Raw genomic sequence first — 19,975 nt, 5'->3', positions numbered from 1 at the left:
AAGCGCACCTGGGGACACATTCGCTATATAAACAACAGTTTGTGACGAAACCATCAGTAGAGTTGATCATTTCGATGGAAACCCATTTAACATGGATCTTTCCATTTCGGCACATGGGAATTGACCTCAAAAGTTACTATGTGCAGTACGTCATCACGCACGGCCTTTTATTCACCACAAGTCTATTTGATAGAACCATCTCTGGTGAGAAAATGTGCATATTGTTTTATGCATATTTTAGAATACTCACATGAAAATCTGTTTCAAATTGGATGGAAACCTAGCTACAGACAGCTAGTTTGGAGGTACAGTGCCGTGCGAAAGTATTCGGCCCCCTTGAACTTTGCGACCTTTTGCCACATTTCAGGCTTCAAACATTAAGATATAAAACTATTTTTTTGTGAAGAAACAACAAGTGGGACACAATCATGAAGTGGAACGACATTTATTGTATATTTCAAACTTTAACAAATCAAAAACTGAAAAATTGGGCGTGCAAAATTATTCAGCCCCCTTAAGTTAATACTTTGTAGCGCCACCTTTTGCTGCGATTACAGCTGTAAGTCGCTTGGGGTATGTCTATCAGTTTTGCACATCGAGAGACTGAATTTTTTTCCCATTCCTACTTGCAAAACAGCTCGAGCTCAGTGAGGTTGGATTGAGGGCATTTGTGAACAGCAGTTCTCAGTTCTTTCCACAGATTCGATTGGATTCAGGTCTGGACTTTGACTTGGCCATTCTAACAATCATCAATTTTAACCATCTTCCCTGTCCCTGCTGAAGAAAAGCAGGCCCAAACCATGATGCTGCCACCACCATGTTTGACAGTGGGGATGGTGTGTTCAGGGTGATGAGCTGTGTTGCTTTTACGCCAAACATAACGTTTTGCATTGTTGCCAAAAAGTTAAATTTTGGTTTCATCTGACCAGAGCACTTTCTTCCACATGTTTGGTGTGTCTCCCAGGTGGCTTGTGGCAAACTTTAAACAACACTTTTTATGGATATCTTTAAGAAATGGCTTTCTTCTTGCCACTCTTCCATAAAGGCCAGATTTGTGCAATATACGACTGATTGTTGTCCTGTGGACAGAGTGTCCCACCTCAGCTGTAGATCTCTGCAGTTCATCCAGAGTGATCATGGGCCTCTTGGCTGCATCTCTGATCAGTCTTCTCCTTGTATGAGCTGAAAGTTTAGAGGGACGGCCAGGTCTTGGTAGATTTGCAGTGGTCTGATACTCCTTCCATTTCAATATTATCGCTTGCACAGTGCTCCTTGGGATGTTTAAAGCTTGGGAAATATTTTTGTATCCAAATCCGGCTTTAAACTTCTTCACAACAGTATCTCGGACCTGCCTGGTGTGTTCCTTGTTCTTCGTGACGCTCTCTGCGCTTTTAACGGACCTCTGAGACTATCACAGTGCAGGTGCATTTATACGGAGACTTGATTACACATAGGTGGATTGTATTTATCATCATTAGTCATTTAGGTCAACATTGGATCATTCAGAGATCCTCACTGAACTTCTGGAGAGAGTTTGCTGCACTGAAAAGTAAAGGGGCTGAATAATTTTGCACGCCCAATTTTTCAGTTTTTGGTTTGTTAAAAAAGTTTAAAATATCCAATAAATGTTGTTCCACTTCATGATTGTGTCCCACTTGTTGTTGATTCTTCACAAAAAATACAGTTTTATATCTTTATGTTTGAAGCCTGAAATGTGACAAAAGGTCGCAAAGTTCAAGGGGGCCGAATACTTTCGCAAGGCACTGTAAACTGCCTTATCTGACTGGTACTGAAAGCAGGTCTTAAAGGAAGAGTGTAATCTGGGTTTCTGTCTGATGTACTCTGTACTCACCTTCCCTGATACAATCTTCTCATAGATCTGAATGGGCTGGTCAGCAAAGAAGGGAGGATAGCCAGCAGCCATCTCATAAATCAGCACGCCCAGAGCCCACCAGTCCACCGCCTTATTATAACCCTGGGGGGGGGGGTAGAGAGAAAGAGGAGTGTTACATTCCCAGGGAGAGGCAGAACTAAGCACAAAAAGGAAGAATGGAACGTGTCATACATAAGCTCTTCTCTAGTCAGCGGTTGTAATCATGAGCTGTTTGTGAGTGGCTGTAGTGACATGATCTTTGCCGTGTCATGATAATGACCCCTATGTTATGGTAAAAACCCCAGTGTTGTTATGGATACGAGGTGTGACGGCAGGCCGGGGGTTTGGTGGTGACCGCTCACTTTGCTAAGGATGATTTCAGGGGCCAGGTACTCCGGAGTGCCACACAGCGTCCAGGTCCGGCCCTTCACTCGCTTTGCAAAACCAAAATCTGTTACCTGGGAGGAACACAGATGTCTCAGCAATGACAAACAGTTCAGTCAGTCGCTTAAAGTTATACTTCCAGGATTTTGGCAATGATACCCTTTATCTACTTCCCCAGAGTCAGATGAACTTGTGGATACCATTTTTATGTTTCTGTGTCCAGTATGAAGGAAGTTAGAGGTAGTTTTGCGAGCCAATGTTAACTAGCTTTAGCATAATCACTGGAAGTCTATGGTATCAGCTAGCATGTGATCCCTTTAACACTTGAACTTCAGCCTACCAGCAGCCGCTAGAGACCATTGCCGTGCATTCCCTTCAGCATATGTACCAGACGCAGATCAACCCCCAAGGTGTAGCAAACATAAGCACAAAGTAAAACGTAAAAGAGAATTGTAGCAATCTGCAAGGCACTGTCAAATTATTAACATGGGCGTCGATGCAGATATATAGGCATAACAAACTCATTACACCATTGTTGTTCTAGATTAAATTAACTTCTTCACCCGTATCATTCAGTTAGGCCTAATTGCAATTAGATTGTGAAGTAACTTGCACAATTCTCACCCATTTGTCATTCATTCAGTGAGTTGGCATCGTTTGCTTCCTTGGATAGAGTCAAGGATATGTTTGGCATTTTTCTAAAGACCTACTGCAACACAGCAGGTTTTCCTTTCCCTTACAATACATTAGTAATAAGAGTTATAGTAAATAAATCAGTTCCATAACGACATCTTTTACTAAGTAAAACGTAAAAGAGAATGTTATCAACCAGCAAGGAGCGCAGTTAAATTATTTGCTTCTGAGACATAAAACTCATCATTACACTATTGTCTTTTGAAATTAAAATCAACCTCTTCACCCTCCTTATCATTCAGTTTGGCCGAATTTAAATTAAATTGTGTACTAAGGTTTATTTAAGAGCATTTACAAAATCAGGGCACGTATAATGCATTTAATGTGTAGTATGTACAGCACACCCATGCTTGTTCTCCATTAGTCCTACCTGTATAGCTAGCTAGCCATTTGACTGTGTGTGTTCTCACCTGTATGTATCCCTGGTTATCAATGAGCAGGTTCTCTGGTTTCAGATCTCGGTAGATGAGGTCCAGTGAGTGAAGGTATTCAAAGGTCAGAACAATTTGGGCGGCGTAGAAGCGGGCGTGGGGCTCACTGCAGGCAGAGAGAGAGAGAGAGAGAGAGAGAGAGGGAGGTCAGAGGGTAACGTGGACACCACCATATATTTACTAGGAGGCTGTTGTAGAGTCATGGTCTATGGAAAATGGGGAGGGTTAACTACTGTAGGTATTTGGTTATATTTCCAACAGTAGGAGACCAGTAAACAGACTCACCTGAACCTGCCAATTCTCCTTAAATGTGAGAACATCTCACCGCCAGGGACATACTCCATCACCATATACAGGTTAGTGTTGTCCTACAGAGAGAAATATTTCACACAGTTGAGTTGTGAACCTCACCTTCACACACAAACGTGGAAGTATGTTCCGTTAGGAAAATGTGGCGCCGGACATTTGACCACATTTAAAATTGACCAGACACATTCGCATTGGGAGTGTAACCTGATTAGGGGGTCCATCCACGGTGCTCAGAATGACAGGAATCACATTTAGATTATGGTAATTAATCATAACAGAGCACGCAAGCCCAGGATGCAATGACGTGTCCCCTTACTGCACACTTTGAAGATGTTAGAATAACTGTCCACGTGTACTTTCCCTCAGCCAACAAGACCAGTAACAAATAGTAAAACCACTAGGCTATGCACAGGCGGAGCGTGAGTTTAAACTTTGGGGAAGCACATATTCACCATAACAAATTGCACCTTTATAATAAAACATTCCATGCATCATCCCATTTGCAGACTTATGTAAGATAGTAGGCTATTTGTAATGTGATGAGCATATCGGATAGTCATAATTTAGACTAATAATACAACTCAATCAAATGTTTGTATAAAGAGTTGTATGAATGGCTGTGTGCATATAGCGTAGATGCCTGGGCTACAGCAGACACCCTTCTTTCTTTGCATGGGAAAAACACATCTCATTCAATTCTACTACACCTTGTGTGACTGGAGACATTAGCAGAATCTTTAACACCACAAATGACAGGGTAGCCTACTCTGCTGCCATTGACAAACAGATCAATAAAAACAACGTTGTCCATAGAATAGGCCTATGAGAAGGGGAGACAAATAGGAGGGCAATCTAAACTGGAGGAGGAAATGATTGCCCACCCCCCCAAAAAAAATTAAGTGGCACTGACCCAACAATGATAGAGTGAATATGAGCAGTGCACAGTCACCGGTGAACCCAAATTGCACACGCTGCCTTTCCTTCTGACTGTAGGCAATGCAATTTAAAACAATCCAAACTTTAAAAAATAATAATAATTTAAGGCTAGGGGAAGCTAATGTTCCTCTGTGGCCAATTCATGCTTTAGTAGCCTCATTTGAATGATTGCATTTATTTATTTCTGTATAGACAGGAGTAGGCCAATTAGGCTATAATCATTTTGGCAATTTAACTCAATTTACTTTGGGAGAGCTTAGCTTCCCCTAGCCTTTTGGACACGCCCCCTATGAGCCCATGTCAATCTACTATCCCCCATAGTAGAAACGTTGGCCTACTCTATTGGTCAGCTTGTCGAGAAAGAAAAAGCCCAAATAGACTCTGCGACAGTTGTGGGACGATAGAGCCCAAATTCATATAACCAGTAGGTCTGGCGACAGTTGTGGGACGATAGAGCCCAAATTCATATAACCAGTAGGTCTGGCGACAGTTGTGGGACGATAGAGCCCAAATTCATATAACCAGTAGGCCTGGCTACAGTTGTGGGACGATAGAGCCCAAATTCATATAACCAGTAGGTCTGGCGACAGTTGTGGGACGATAGAGCCCAAATTCATATAACCAGTAGGTCTGGCGACAGTTGTGGGACGATAGAGCCCAAATTCATATAACCAGTAGGCCTGGCTACAGTTGTGGGACGATAGAGCCCAAATTCATATAACCAGTAGGCCTGGCTACAGTTGTGGGACGATAGAGCCCAAATTCATATAACCAGTAGGTCTGGCGACAGTTGTGGGACGATAGAGCCCAAATTCATATAACCAGTAGGCCTGGCTACAGTTGTGGGACGATAGAGCCCAAATTCATATAACCAGTAGGCCTGGCTACAGTTGTGGGACGATAGAGCCCAAATTCATATAACCAGTAGGCCTGGCTACAGTTGTGGGACGATAGAGCCCAAATTCATATAACCAGTAGGCCTGGCTACAGTTGTGGGACGATAGAGCCCAAATTCATATAACCAGTAGGCCTGGCGACAGTTGTGGGACGATAGAGCCCAAATTCATATAACCAGTAGGCCTGGCGACAGTTGTGGGACGATAGAGCCCAAATTCATATAACCAGTAGGCCTGGCGACAGTTGTGGGACGATAGAGCCCAAATTCATATAACCAGTAGGCCTGGCTACATAAAAACAGAAATGAATGTGATGCAACAGATCAGAACTTCAGCTTAAAATGTTGATCAACTGTTAACATTATTAGCGCAGCAATGCATCAAGGCGACATGAGAACGGGCATTTGGCTACTGGACAATAAAAAACTAGTTGAAAACCAATAGATCATGAGAGAAATAGTATACTGGTTTCAATGCTATATGGAAGTCTTTATTAAATAACTGCCTCCACGGATATGGTTGGATTTTGCCTAGGCTACTTTGAAGTAAGGTAAAACATGACTCATATGTACTAAAACATTTCAAATAATAAAGTAGCTGTAGGTTCTCAAAATGCAAACTACAATTTAAACGCACTGCTGAAGCCTGCCTTCCGTTGCCTATGTATTTGAATGGTGAACAGGGAGCACACTTCCAATTACCAGTTGAGAAACAGAAATATTAGCTTTTTTTAATCATGACCCATTAACTATTTTTAACACACAATTTAGAATTATTGCGCAATAATTGGGCTTATAAAAGCGCCGTCTGACAGATCTCTCTCAAAGGTTCTGTATCGGTATGCTGAGCACGTGTGATAAGAGACAATGAATATACACACACGTGCCAATTTAATTCCACAAAACGATGCAAATGAACACATACCGATAATCAACGGTCAAATGTATTTACGTCAACTGGTACGTTAATCATTGAATAGGGTGGGTATTTGGGTATTTTTTCTCTTCTCCCGGACCATTGTTCAGTGCCAATTTTACTTCCCACCTTAAATGAACAAAAATGCAGCCGAAATTTGGCTATTACCAGCTAATGGAAACACTGATGCACCCACAAACGCATGCACCCACAAACGCATGCACCCACAAACGCATGCACCCACAAACGCATGCACCCACAAACGCATGCACCCACAAACGCATGCACCCACAAACGCATGCACCCACAAACGCATGCACCCACGCGCGTCCAGCAGTACCTTGAAAGAGTGCTCCAACCGCACCAGGAAGGGGAAGCTGACGGCCTGCAGGATGCGTTTCTCATTCAGTGTGTGTTCTATCTGCTTCAGCTTCACCACCTGAGGGGAACAAACCAGGACACCTTGTTAAGCAAGGAGAGCCCCCTACATCTCTGACTAATGGGCTGAGAGACAGTAACAGCACCAGGGTTGGGGGGGGGTCAGATCCATTTCACATAAATCAACTCATGAGATTAATATACATTTGTATTTATTAATATAAAAATATCTACATGTACTGTAAAAGAGGACTTTGAGTCAATTCACTAACTGAATTTGAATTAAATCAAACCCAGCTCTGAAAACCATACAACGCACAACTGACTCATTATAGGCCACATTATCATACCTTCTGTTTGTCAAGTATCTTCATGGCAAAATGTTGGCCCGACTCTTTGTGCTTGACCAGCATGACTCGACCAAACGAGCCCGTGCCCAGGGTCTTCAGCCGGTCAAAGCCATCCAAGGCCGCGGTGTTCTGGAGAAGAGAGCATGTCAGTTAGAACAGGGAAACAAGCCCAACACCGGCCAGAGTGCCTATCAGGGTGCCAGAGTCAGGTTGAGTAGCAACACTGGACTCAAACTTCACGCTGTCCTGTCAAAAAAACACAGCAAAAGCAGGATGTGATACAGATTCTGAGACATTCAAAAAGTGCAATGTGTCAGGCAACGGTTAGTCCTGCCAGTGCACATATTGCAGCAAAGGTATGAGTCATTCTTACATTACTACAATAGCAAATTAAACTTGTGTGAAGCTAAAAGAAAAATGAGGGAAAGTGTTATGCTAAATGCTGCACATAATCATTCTATGTAGACCAGGCTCATTTATAGTGTATGCCCCAAAGCATTAAAAAAATTATAAGTTTCAACAAATGTGATTGTAGTTAGATCCAGCAGAGGGCCCGCTTCCCTTCTCTCACCCAGGCGTGACTGACACTGGGCTGGGCTGCTGGGGTCTTTGAGCGTGTGCAGGCCTGTCATTCATTCCCACACTTCCCTCTTTCCTAACTCACCTGCGCTGGATTCTCCCATTTCTTGAGGAAATCCTCTTTGGCTTTGGCAAGAAACTCCTTCACTGTAACAGAGCAAACAGATGGTTTAGCACCTACCCTACTTCACGACACACTGATTCCATCAGACACATTTAGATGAGAACGAGGATGTTGTGATACAGTACAGCAGAGGTTAATGTCTATAACCACTGACCAGAGCTATAATATAAAGACTTCTCCCCAAGGCTAAATAGTGATATTTTGGAGATGAACTTGAGTGTGTGAACCTTACCGGTGGCACAAGTATATCCCATGTGTAGCCCAGCCCAAGGCTGCCCATCTCCCTCTCTGGCCACACAGACAGGGATTATTTCCACTGATGTTGAAGCCAAATCAACTGAGCTCATGTTATCTAATACTTACTCCTCCAGCCATGTCAGAACAGAGCTGAGAGCCAATCGATACAGACAGTCTATGTGAATGTATTGTGTGTGAACACATTATGGTCTCTGTGCCAGTGAATGTGTGAGAGATGTTATCCACTCCAAAGTGACTTATCATAACCTTTATACAGTCACACACTCTAGCTCTAATGCACACAGACACAGCATCACATGCAGAAGTGAAGCACATCTCTTCCTCTTATCTTTATTGGGCTGATCACTGTGCTTTGTGGGAACATGTAGATACCAGCCCTTCCTCATTAATCCCTGCTCATATCCATCTATGCCTCAGCACTGAGGACAGTGGCTGGCTGCTACTTGTATGAGAGTACCAGTACCACTCAACACTGGCTGGCTGCTACTACTAGTAAGTTAGCATCAGTACCACCCAACACTGGGGACAGTGGCTTGCAGGCTGCTACTAGTAAGCAGTACTATTAATACTACTACAGGAGACAGAGGGCTGAGGGCAGGGGGGGGGGGTATGTACACTACAGTAAATCAATGGGTTTGTCAGAGGAAAGCTGAACATTTAAATGTCACCCTCTTAAAACAGTATGCAATTCTCTTTAAATTAAGAGATTAAACAGATCCCGAAAATCTTCTGTGTCAATTTATGGCTCACACATGGATAGCCTAATACACCATCTGTAATCTGGAGAACGCCACGCAATTCTTACATTCCATAAACATTTTTGTTCTGGCGAGCTGCGTGCTCGTCCCTTTCATAGTAAAAACACTTAATTCGTAATAGATTGTAAGAATTGGAATTCGTAACATATCATACAAAATGGATGACGTTGTACACAATTGTTGGGGAACCATTTTGGCTCGTGAGAACAACTTTCAAAACTAGTGGATGAAATGATACAAAACCTCTGGAGCATCACTAACAGTCAAAACCTCAAAGCCATACAGACCCTTGTGATCAGCACTAATATCTCAGTGGTTCTGCTTTTCTCCATTCACAAAGGGGCTATAAACACACACCTACCCACCCCTCTAGCAGCTCTCTGGAGAACAACTCCAACAGAAGAGGATGACCAGAGAGCAGCACTGAACAATGTAGTCGTGTTTATATGAACTACCATGTTGCTCCCATGCCAGAGCCATTGAGAAGAAAAGCAGACTGGTCTCCTGGGAGAATACATTTCCCAGTCAGTTTGTTCCTTTAGGTAAACCACAACAGTCTCCATAGAAGACACCACTTCCTTACTGTAGGCCTACAACCAGAACTAAGGAGGAAATTTACATCTAGCTATCAAACAGCTCAACAGTTAAACCAACAATGGCCCAAGTGGAATTGACTTGATCTAGTGCAGACTTTGTTAGATTTGTGAGGCTTGGCTGCCACGAATACCATCTGATGGGTGGAAGATGATTCCTAGCCTTCCACTCCACTGCCACCCTCCCTTACCGTCAGGGATCACTATGGGCATCTCTGGTGCTGCAACCGCAGCCTCTGCAGCCCCAGATCCAGAGGTGGACCCAGACTCCCTCTTCCTGCTACCATGCCTCCTGGAGCTCTTCCTGTGGCTGTCTGAGCCTGACATCAGCCCTGTCACGACCTGCCTCTTCTTCCTCGTTCCTCCTCACAGTGGTTGGCTCATTGCCCCTTCTCCCATTACGTCCAGAAACCCAGACAACCTTCAACCTCCTTGGTTTCTTCTCTCACCTTCTACATTCACTTTACAGTTTCGTCTGTCTTGTGTCCTGGCAAAGAGCAGAGCTCATTCAGCAGCCAGAGCCCCTGGTAGTCCAGAGCCAAATAAAGCCCACAGTGCTGTGCTCTCGTTACAACAACTCACATAGATCAATTAGACCTGTGCTCTGTTTGTGTCTATATTTATTCTGCACACATTTCTACCTCCTGCTCCCTATCCTGTAAACACACATCAACAGCAGGGGCCTGGTCACCAGGGGGAGGGGCATCACCACAACCAGGGGTTATATTTATGAAGCCCAGAGAGGAACTCTCCTATGGAAAAAAGTCATGACAGTCCTCTGCTCTGTCAAACCAGGAGATCAACCTGAATTCCTGGCACCATCAATATTACTCTCATAAACACAACCCATCAGTAGACCAATGTTTTTTTTCTGCTCAGATCATGTGACCAGAAAAACCTCCTGGGTCTATGTTAGAGGTCGACAGATTAATCGGAATGGCCGAAATCAAGTTTTCATATCAATCGGAAATCGGTATTTAATTTTTTTTTTTTACACCTTTATTAACTAGGCAAGTCAGTTAAGAACACATTCTTATTTTCAATGATGGCCTAGGAACAGTGGGTTAACTGCCTCGTTCAGCGGCAGAACGACAGATTTTTACCTTGTTAGATCGGGGGATTCAATCTTGCAACCTTACAGTTAACTAGTCCAACGCTCTAAGCACCTGCTTCTCATTGCACTCTACGAGGAGACTGCCTGTTACGCAAATGCAGTAAGCCAAGTTGCTAGCTAGCACTAAACTTATAAAAAACAATCATAATCACTAGTTAAACTAGTAATATCATCAACCATGTGTAGTTATCTAGAGTGTCCTGCGTTGCATATAATCGATGCAGTGCGTACCATTGCTCCAATGTGTACCTAACCATAAACATCAATGCCTTTCTTAAAATCAATACACAGAAGTATATATTTTTAAACCTGCATATTTAGCTAACAGAAGTCCAGGTTAGCAGGCAATATTAACCAGGTTAAATTGTCACTATACAAATGGTAGAGAGAAATAGTCCTATAATAACTACAACCTAAAACGTCTTACCTGGGAATATTGAAGACTCATGTTAAAAGGAACCACCAGCTTTCATATATTCCGAGCAAGGAACTTAAACGTTAGCTTTCTTACATGGCACATATTGCACTTTTACTTTTCTCCAACACTTTGTTTTTGCATTATTTAACCAAATTGAACACGTTTCATTATTTATTTGAGGCTACATTGATTTTATTGATGTATTATATTAAGTTCAAATAACTGTTCATTCAGTACTGTTGTAATTATTACAAATACATTTAAATAAAAATAGGCCGATTCATCTGTATCGGCTTTTTTTGGTCCTCCAATAAATCGGTATCAGTACGGCGTTGAAAAATCATAGTAGGTCGACCTCTAGTCTAAGTACCCATGTGAGATGCCACAGCAGGACGGTGTGAAACCATTTCAGATGTTTTCTAAAAAGCTTTTCTAAAGAAAAACCACAGCAGTCACAAACCAACCACAGCAGTCACAAACCAACCACAGCTAAAACACATCCCCTCTAGTGCCCAATGCAACACACACCACTGTGCCCAGGATCGATGTCCCGATAAATCCCATCTCTCCCCTGGGCTTGGCTGGGACCTTGTGACGCAGGCACAGGGGGTTAGATTGGGGTCCGCTGACCGAGATTTCACTCTGTAGCCCACCAAACCACATCCAGTCCCCAGTCCTCATTTATAGAGCACACTGCCCGCAGGCAACGCATTGAGGCAGTGGACGAGTGGAGCTGGACAGAGACATGGGGGAGGGGGGTGATACAGAAAGCCATACTGTTGGGGGGGATATATATATATATAAGCGAGAGAGGGAGATATGGTGAGAGAGGAAGCGAAAGAGAGAGAGGCTGCAGAGAGACATCCGTTGGGTGTGAGAGAGTCCAGAGGAAATGAGTGATAAATCCACAACCCAGCCACTTCACAGACCTCATTCTTTACAGTCCTTGTGGTTTGCTTCTGGCCACTGTACTGTCAGGTACATAGGTTCAGTCAGCACTTGGAGTTACAAGAGGTGAGTGACTGGGCATTCTTACAAGAGTATCTGAGCATGCCCAGAAGAAAAGTGCCTTTAAAAAATAAAATAGAGTCAAGAAGCGCTGTGCTTTACAAATACCTGTTATGCAAGCCAGCGTAAACCACCCAGCCAGCGTAAACCACCCAGCCAGCGTAAACCACCCAGCCAGCGTAAACCACCCAGCCAGCGTAAACCACCCAGCCAGCGTAAACCACCCAGCCAGCGTAAACCACCCAGCCAGCGTAAACCACCCAGCCAGCGTAAACCACCCAGCCAGCGTAAACCACCCAGCCAGCGTAAACCACCCAGCCAGTGTAAACCACCCAGCCAGCGTAAACCACCCAGCCAGCGTAAACCACCCAGCCAGCGTAAACCACCCAGCCAGTGTAAACCACCCAGCCAGCGTAAACCACCCAGCCAGTGTAAACCACCCCGCCAGCCACACACATATTTATAGCCACAGTGAAAGCTCCACCTTGACAGTGTAGCGTCACAGGGCCAAATGCATGTCATTTCATATAGAGGGACTGACTACTGAGCAGTACCCACACAGAGGGACTGTAGACAACACTGGAATGACATGTTCAGATATGCAAAGCCAGATTGAAGGAAGCTTGGGTGAGTCAGACATCTTGTCCCCGAGACAGACACATGTGGCCAGGAGCACATAAGAGGGAACCCTGCTGGACAGACACACCGACAGGTTTCCCGGGAGACAGACAAACGGCTTCCCTGGAACTTTGTGACGCAGCCGACACCAGGCAACAGAACAAAACACGAGGTGCTGAATCAAAAAAAGAGCTGTGTGCGTGTTGGCCACACAACATCAGTACAAAAACAACTAACCTAGCCAAAAACCAAAGCTAATCAAATAGAGTCTACTTCCGTAAAACCCGGAACAAAGCAAAGTCATCCTGCACAACACACAGCTATGTCTTACTATACTTGACAATTTTTTTTGTGATTCCCATTCAAAATCCTATTTTCCCTATACATAATTCTAACCCTAAAATTGCATTTTTAGGAGTGAGAATCAGCAAAATGTCCACACTTGAATTTTAGTTGGTTTAGCATTTTTGTGAGAACTTTTGGTACTCACAAATACAGTAAAATGCACACAGAGCACCGAATCCACAAGAGAACTGGAAACCAGTGTGATTGTGTACGGACCGCTGACACATCCAGTCACATCCCCCCTGCCCCCCTCAAGCCACTCCAACCAATCACTCCCCTCTCTTGTGAGTGTCGTGGGAACAGGCTCCGCCCCCTTGCTCCAGTCAAGTCAGTTCAGTCAGTCACTCACTCCAGCAGTGGGCCTCTGGCTCCTCCTGTGGCTGGCAGTGTCTGCCCTCCCCACCGCTGGTGTTTCCCAGACAGGGCCCAGCGTGCAGGAACAGCCTCCCCGCCAGCCTGTGCAGCATCGACATGGCAACAGCCTAGGACCTGTAGCAACTAGCAAGGAAAAAGTGTCCTTCAGAGAGGAGCCCTGAACTTCGAGGCAAGTGGAGCACCACTGACCCTTAGAGGATTCTGTATAGGAGGTTGGATATCTGACTAGACTTGAAGCTGTCCTGCCATGTTATGTAGGTAGAGACAAAGCCTGACACTCTGCAGCAATGAATCCAGAGGCTCCTCCACTTCCTGCCTGAGCTCATACACTGTCCACCCTGCTCCTTCCTGTGGGCCCTGGCTCAGTTCTCCACAGCAACGCCTCCGCTATGTCTGTCTGTATCAGGGAAGAGAGGGCAGGCCGGGCTGAGAGACAGGGTCCACCTGAACCGGACCTTAAGCCTCACCGTCCTATATAGTCTCGTCTCTCAGAGCGGGCTGCATGTTGTCCTTTTCCTCTGGTTGTCCAGTTGAAAATAGCTGCCCTGCCGTGGTGGGCGTAAGCGTCTGAACCCCCGGTCTGCACCTGTCTCTGGGGATCAGGGCGGGCCCATAGCGAGGCCATCCAGGCCGATAAGGATGTCAAGCATGGCATGTGGACAAACCTCTGACGGCCCTGGGACCTCCTCTGCCCCCGCCCAGGGGTCGGATCTTAGCAGTGTGCAGCTCACCGCTAATCCCTCCATTAATACGACATTAATACCATTTAAAAACAAAGCTGTGTGCTTAGACAACTGAAAGGCGGTGGAGCAGTGATCTCTGGGCGGCCTCGTTTCAGTGGGACATAGACCCAAAGACAAGGGTTAACCCGGCTGGTTAACCCGGCTGGTACCAGGCTGGTCCGCTCTTCACATGTATGCTCTACAAGCAGCCGAGGCTCATTTCACAGACACCCGTTCCAACCAAGCGCACACCAATGTAACAGCTAGTGTTATGGATGGATGCATAGCCTACACAACACTGTTTTTCCAAACCTGCTCCGGGACTGCCACTCCTCTACTTGTAAACAGAAAAAGCATTTAATGGAGTTTGGATGGGATGCTGCATTGCATTCACCCTCCATGGAAAGCTCTATTAGAGAAGGTGGTTCATTTCCATAGTGATACTGAACATTTCAGTTACAGAGGGTTAAAAGACCAGGATATCAATGAGGGAGAGACAGTCACCACTTATAGGGAAGCAGAGAGACAGTGGAGGAAAAGGGAAGCAGCAGGGAAACAAATGGATGGCACCGGCTAAAAGCTGTGCAGAGCAACTTGAGAGGGAGCCGCGACCCAGAGATGGGCAGGAGGGCACACAGAGTGTTCTTGTTCTAAATGCTGTTCATCACATGATGTTCAAGAGACTCCTCAGCATCACGGTTTAGCCTGGAGAGGATCACACCACCCGCATCATATGACCCCGCCCCTGTGCCTTCAGTGTCCCACCACACCCTCCTTCAGTCAAGTACAGTGTGGGATTCAAGGCTGATGACCACTACTGGGTTTACATTGGGGTTCCCCCGAGTAACATCCATTATATAATATAAACAAACAGACATCTGGCAAAGTTTGGCTTCTTAAAGTTGTATAGGCTGGGGCAGGGATAAACACTGAAGACTCAAAAAAGAGGAACATAACAAGGACCAGTCTATCCTCTATTCCAAACTAGGCTGACTATTTCTCCTGAAAAGCTGCATCCAAAAAGGACATCTGCAGTGTGTTTAAGTCCTATACATAGTGATTTACACTGAAAGTAGAGGATCTTCCCCCTGCTACCGGACAGGTGTGCCTCTGTAGTGGCACCGATTGGCCAAGACCAGGGAAGGGGAAGGGCAACCTGTGGCCACCCCTTGGATCAATTTTCCCCCAAACATTTAAAAAAATAATCATATTTGGGGGAGGGGGACTCAGACAGGGTCTGAACATACTTTTGAGCGATAGAATTAAATGTTATTCGTCACATGCTTCGTAAACAAACGATGTAGACTAAAGGCATCTGCATGCTTCCCAGCCGAAACAGTTTAGAAGAGTATGTGCATATATTATAACGTTGTCTTTGGACTTCGGAGAAGGTTTTTCCACAGCTGTTCAGAGCCCCGTCAGTGATTGGTCAACAGTAGGGACTCTTCAATAAAGTATTTTTCATTCAACGAAATAACTAATTTTCATGCACATTTTTTAACTACAAAAAACTGCACCAAACATCTTAGATGTAAAATTGCATGACTAAGATCTCTGCAAAAATTTCAACATTTGACAGAATTCTTGAGTTACCTTAGATTAATTATAATTGAGGAAGTGTATACTGGCTACGGCGTCTCAAAAGGGACAAATAGTACTATTGCCACATTTCTCAAGCAAAGGTCTTAAGGGAATATGCAAGCATCCTAGTTCGGCTAGGCGCCAGCCAGAAGCATGCTGGCGCCTTAACAGTGAAATGCATACTTACAGGCCCTTCCCAACAATGCAGTGAAAAATATAGACAAATATAGACAACAATAATAACAAGGAATAAATACACAATGAGTAAGGATAACTTGGCTATATACATGGGGTACCAATACTGAGACAATGTGCTGGGGCACAAGGTAATTGAGATAGATATATACATAGGTAGGGGTAAAGTAGCCAGGTAGCCTAGTGGTTAGAGTGCTGGGCCAGTAACCGAAAGGTTGCTAGATCGAATCCCCGAGCTGACAAGGTAAAATCTGTCGCTCTGCCCCTGAACAAGACATTTAACCCACTGTTCCTTGGCCGTCAGAGTAAATAATTTTTTTCTTAACTGACTTTCCTAGGTAAAGGTAAAATAAAAAGTTACTAGTCAACAGGATATATAACAAACAGTAGCAGCATGTGAGATGAGTAAAAAGAGTTAGTGCAAAGAGGGTCAATGCAGATAAGCAAATAGCTACCTGGACTAACTATTTAGTAGTGTTATGGCTTGGGGGGGTATAAGCTGTTCAGGGTCCAGTTTGTTCCTGACTTTGTGCATCGGTACCGCTTGCCGTGCAGTAGCAGAGAGAACAGTTTGACTTCGGTGGCTGGAGTCTGACCATTTACGGCCTTCCTCTGACACCAACTGGTATAGCGGGCCTTGATTTCAGAGAGCTCAGCCCCAGTGATGTACTGGGCCATACGCACTACCCTCTGTAGCGCCTTGCGGTTGGATGCCAAGGGGTTAACATACTAAGCAGTGATGCAGCCATGCTCTCAATGGTGCAGCTGTAGAACTTTTTTAGGATCTGAGGGCGCATGCCAAACCTTTTCTGCCTCCTGTAAGGGGAAGAGGCTTTGTTGTGCGTTCTTAACAACGTGTTGGTGTGTGTGGACCATGTTAATTCCTTAGTGATGTGGACACCAGGAACTTGAAGTGAATGACCTGCTCCACTACAGCCCCGTCGATGTGGATGGGGGAGTGTTCGGCCCTTCGTTTCCTGTGGTCCACAATCAGCTCCTTTGTCTTTCTGGCGCTAAGGGAGAGGTTGTCCTGGAACCACACTGCCAGGCCACTGACCTCTCTAAAGGCGGTCTCATCGTTGACTGCGATCAGGCCTACCACCATTGTCTCATCAGAAAACGTAATTAAGATGTTGGGAGTCATGCACAGCCACGCAGTCGTGGGTGAACAGGGAGTACGGGATGGGAGTAAGCACACACCACTGAGGGGCCCCCATGTAGAGGGTTTGTGTGTTGTTGCCTAACCTCACCATCTGGGGGCAGTCTATCAGGAAGTCCAGGATCCAGTTGACGATGGAGTTGTTCAGTCCCAGGTTCCAGTGCTTAGTGATGAGCTTGGAGGGCACTATGATGTTCAACAATGAGCTGTAGCCAATGAAAAGCATTCTCACATTAGGTGTTCCTCTTGTCCAGGCGGGAAAGGGCAGTGTTAAGTGCAATAGAGATTGCGTTATTGTGGATCTGTTGAGGAAGTATGCGAACTGGAGTGGGTCCAGGGTGTCTGGGATGATGGTGTTGCTGTGCACCAAGCCATTCAAAGCATGTGAGATGCGAGTGCTACGGGGCGTTTAGATAGATTACCTTGGTGTTCTCGGGTACAGAGACTATGGTGGTCTGTTTGAAACGTCACTATTACAGACAGTATTACAGAGAGCGAGATCACACAGTCATCCAGAACTGCTGGTGCTCTCATGCATGTTTCAATGGTGTTTGCCTCAAAGCAAGCATAGAATTCATTTAGCTGGTCTGGTAGGCTCGTGTCACTGGGCAACTTGTGGCTGAGTTACCCTTTGTAATCTGTGATAGTTTGCAAGCCCTGCCACATCCGACGAGCATCAGAGCCGGCGTAATATGATTTGATCTTAGTCCTGGATTGACGCTTTGCCTGTTTGATGCCTCGTCAGAGGTCATAGTGGGATATCTCATAAGCGTCCGGATTAGTGTCCCGCTCCTTGAAAGCCACAACTCTAGCCTTTAGCACAATAGTAGAATACACAAGGTGCAATTGCAAAATGTGGTTGTTCATCAGCAGTTTCTCTTGTTATGTCAGGTAACATTTTTTAGGTTGGTAAGATAGCGGTAAACTAGCTAAACTGGTTGTAATCATGGTTGAATTACCGACCGGGGTGGCCCCATCAAATGTGTTAGTCCCTCTCAGTCATATTAAAAACATTTCTCTCGACCTTATGGCAAAATGTGTTTAACTGCTGGAAATGAACTCATAACATACATTTAGCTTAGGGCCCCCAAAATACTTTCTTTGGAGCCTAGGCCTCTGACTGCAAGTGTGGGTATCGATGTGGTTACAGACCCTTGAGCCACTGCAGCCCCAAATGAGGAGTTCAGATTTGTTGTGGCTCCCACCCCCATCAATGTTGCCCATCCCTGGCCTAGATAAAGATGCAGTACTACCAAACATACAGGTGAAAGAGCAGTGTAGTAGTCAATTCAGTTAGAGTTTCACATCAAACTCAGTATTGACAGTCCTGCAGAGAACTATCAACTGTTGTACATGACCCCCAGGTATGACAGGAAGCCTAGGCTGAGCATTTGTTGTGAAAATAGGATGCAGTAGGTAGATATGTGTAGTGGTAATTGGCTGACATGGGCGTGTGTCAAGTTGCCCGTCTGGTTTTGAGGAGTTTCCTGGCTACAACCAGACTCACCTTTTGGAAATTCAAGATAAAAGGCTTTACTTTTGTCAATACTCAATAGCTATATAATCATATATAGAAGAGCACAATCTGATCAACAAGAGGTCAAAGTGAAGGGGGGGCGCGTATAATTTACTATACAAGCTTACAAGGCTGGAGATTCTAAAGAATACATACATGTAATGACTAGGCCACAAGAGGATCTTGAATGCATATTACTTTCATCCCTCCCGTGTAGCAATGCAGACATGTAACAAACCTTAGTTACTGTTAGTTGTCAAGCAGTTAGTACTACTAGTAGGAAGCAAGGTAAACTCACCACTTTCCATCTCGTTGCCCTTCTTGGCGGTGGGCGCGTTGCCCATGATTGCAGGCCGATAGGGATCCCTTGGATCTGGGATACTTTTGAGTTCACGAGCCCTTTTAGTTCTGTATTTGAGGAAGCTGGCTACTAGCTGGCTGTTATCATGGCTAACTAGGCAACAGTCAATTGTACTCCGCTACTACTTTTCCTTTATCCCGGGGGGTAAACTAGCTAGCTGCACAGGCTAGCTAGCTGGCCAGCCAACGGCTAGCCAACGACCTAGCTAGCTAGCCGGTTTTCCCTCTATTTCGGTAGCGAATGTTGCTTAGCTCTACCTGGTACAATCAAGAACGTCGAACCGGTTCGGCGCGCCTGGCTGGCTCGCTAGCTATCGTCGGCTTCCTAGCTAACTATCTATCATTCAGTCACTTGCAGACCCCACTAAAGGCCCTTTACTTTCCAATGTATTCCAACACAAAAATCTTATATATCCACTTTTCCAAGTAATTATTATTGCAAATCGATAGCAGCCCCTCCCTTTCCTTGAGCTAAGGTCCGATGATTTCTCAGGTTTCAGATCCGATCAGCTGTGGCTTACTTGCCAAAATCAACAGCCGTCCATTAATCCTCAGACTACAGAGAGACGAACTCTTGCTTCAGAGATCCACCCCCTGAAAATACCTCATTGGCCAATACTTATGTGACAGACAGTACGAGACAACTGTTGATTGGATATGTATCAGTAAATCAAATCGTTGTGATGTTGTGATTTGTCTATTGGTATCTGTGAAATTGTCTTTTTAACCCGCCTTCTCAGACCAGCTAATAACGTCATCTATTATTTTCCTTTAGTTTGCCAAATGGTTGAGTTTTCCTTGCTGATTTTGGTTAACTCAATGGTCGAGAAATTCAGGTATGATTCACCGCTTCCAAATGTTCGTCTTATTCGTGCATAAATAAAGTATTATCGAAATACAAGGCCTGTAGCAAACTGGCCTATACCGACCCCTCCCGCCCGACTAATCCGTGATTGGCTGTGTGACGTCAAGACGGGCTATTTTTAGAAAATTGGTTAGAATGTAACGCACGCGGAGACTAGATTTTCAGAATATCTCAAATAAATTATCTCGGAGTAAACCACTTGATACATTCCAAGTTATATCG

General features: G+C 44.8%; 1 protein-coding gene across 1 annotated transcript in view; it reads right to left on the bottom strand.

Moving 5' to 3' along the window:
* The window catches only part of LOC118384731 (cAMP-dependent protein kinase catalytic subunit alpha), a 26,805-nt gene extending 7,318 nt beyond the window's left edge, over positions 1 to 19,487 (bottom strand). The window contains exons 1-8 of the mRNA XM_052520006.1: positions 18,827 to 19,487; positions 7,830 to 7,891; positions 7,166 to 7,294; positions 6,778 to 6,876; positions 3,667 to 3,749; positions 3,361 to 3,487; positions 2,236 to 2,331; positions 1,752 to 1,975 (exon numbers count right to left, since the gene is read on the bottom strand). Of these exons, the coding sequence (XP_052375966.1) occupies positions 1,752 to 1,975; positions 2,236 to 2,331; positions 3,361 to 3,487; positions 3,667 to 3,749; positions 6,778 to 6,876; positions 7,166 to 7,294; positions 7,830 to 7,891; positions 18,827 to 18,872 (866 nt within the window). The 5' untranslated portion in view covers positions 18,873 to 19,487. The remainder of the gene's footprint in view (positions 1 to 1,751; positions 1,976 to 2,235; positions 2,332 to 3,360; positions 3,488 to 3,666; positions 3,750 to 6,777; positions 6,877 to 7,165; positions 7,295 to 7,829; positions 7,892 to 18,826) is intronic.
* Positions 19,488 to 19,975: the final 488 nt, after the last annotated feature.

Source organism: Oncorhynchus keta, chromosome 5 (genome assembly GCF_023373465.1).
Source record: "Oncorhynchus keta strain PuntledgeMale-10-30-2019 chromosome 5, Oket_V2, whole genome shotgun sequence".
NCBI lineage: Eukaryota > Metazoa > Chordata > Actinopteri > Salmoniformes > Salmonidae > Oncorhynchus > Oncorhynchus keta.
The sequence above is the reverse complement of the archived record's forward strand: the minus strand, read 5'-3'. Positions and strand labels throughout refer to the sequence as shown.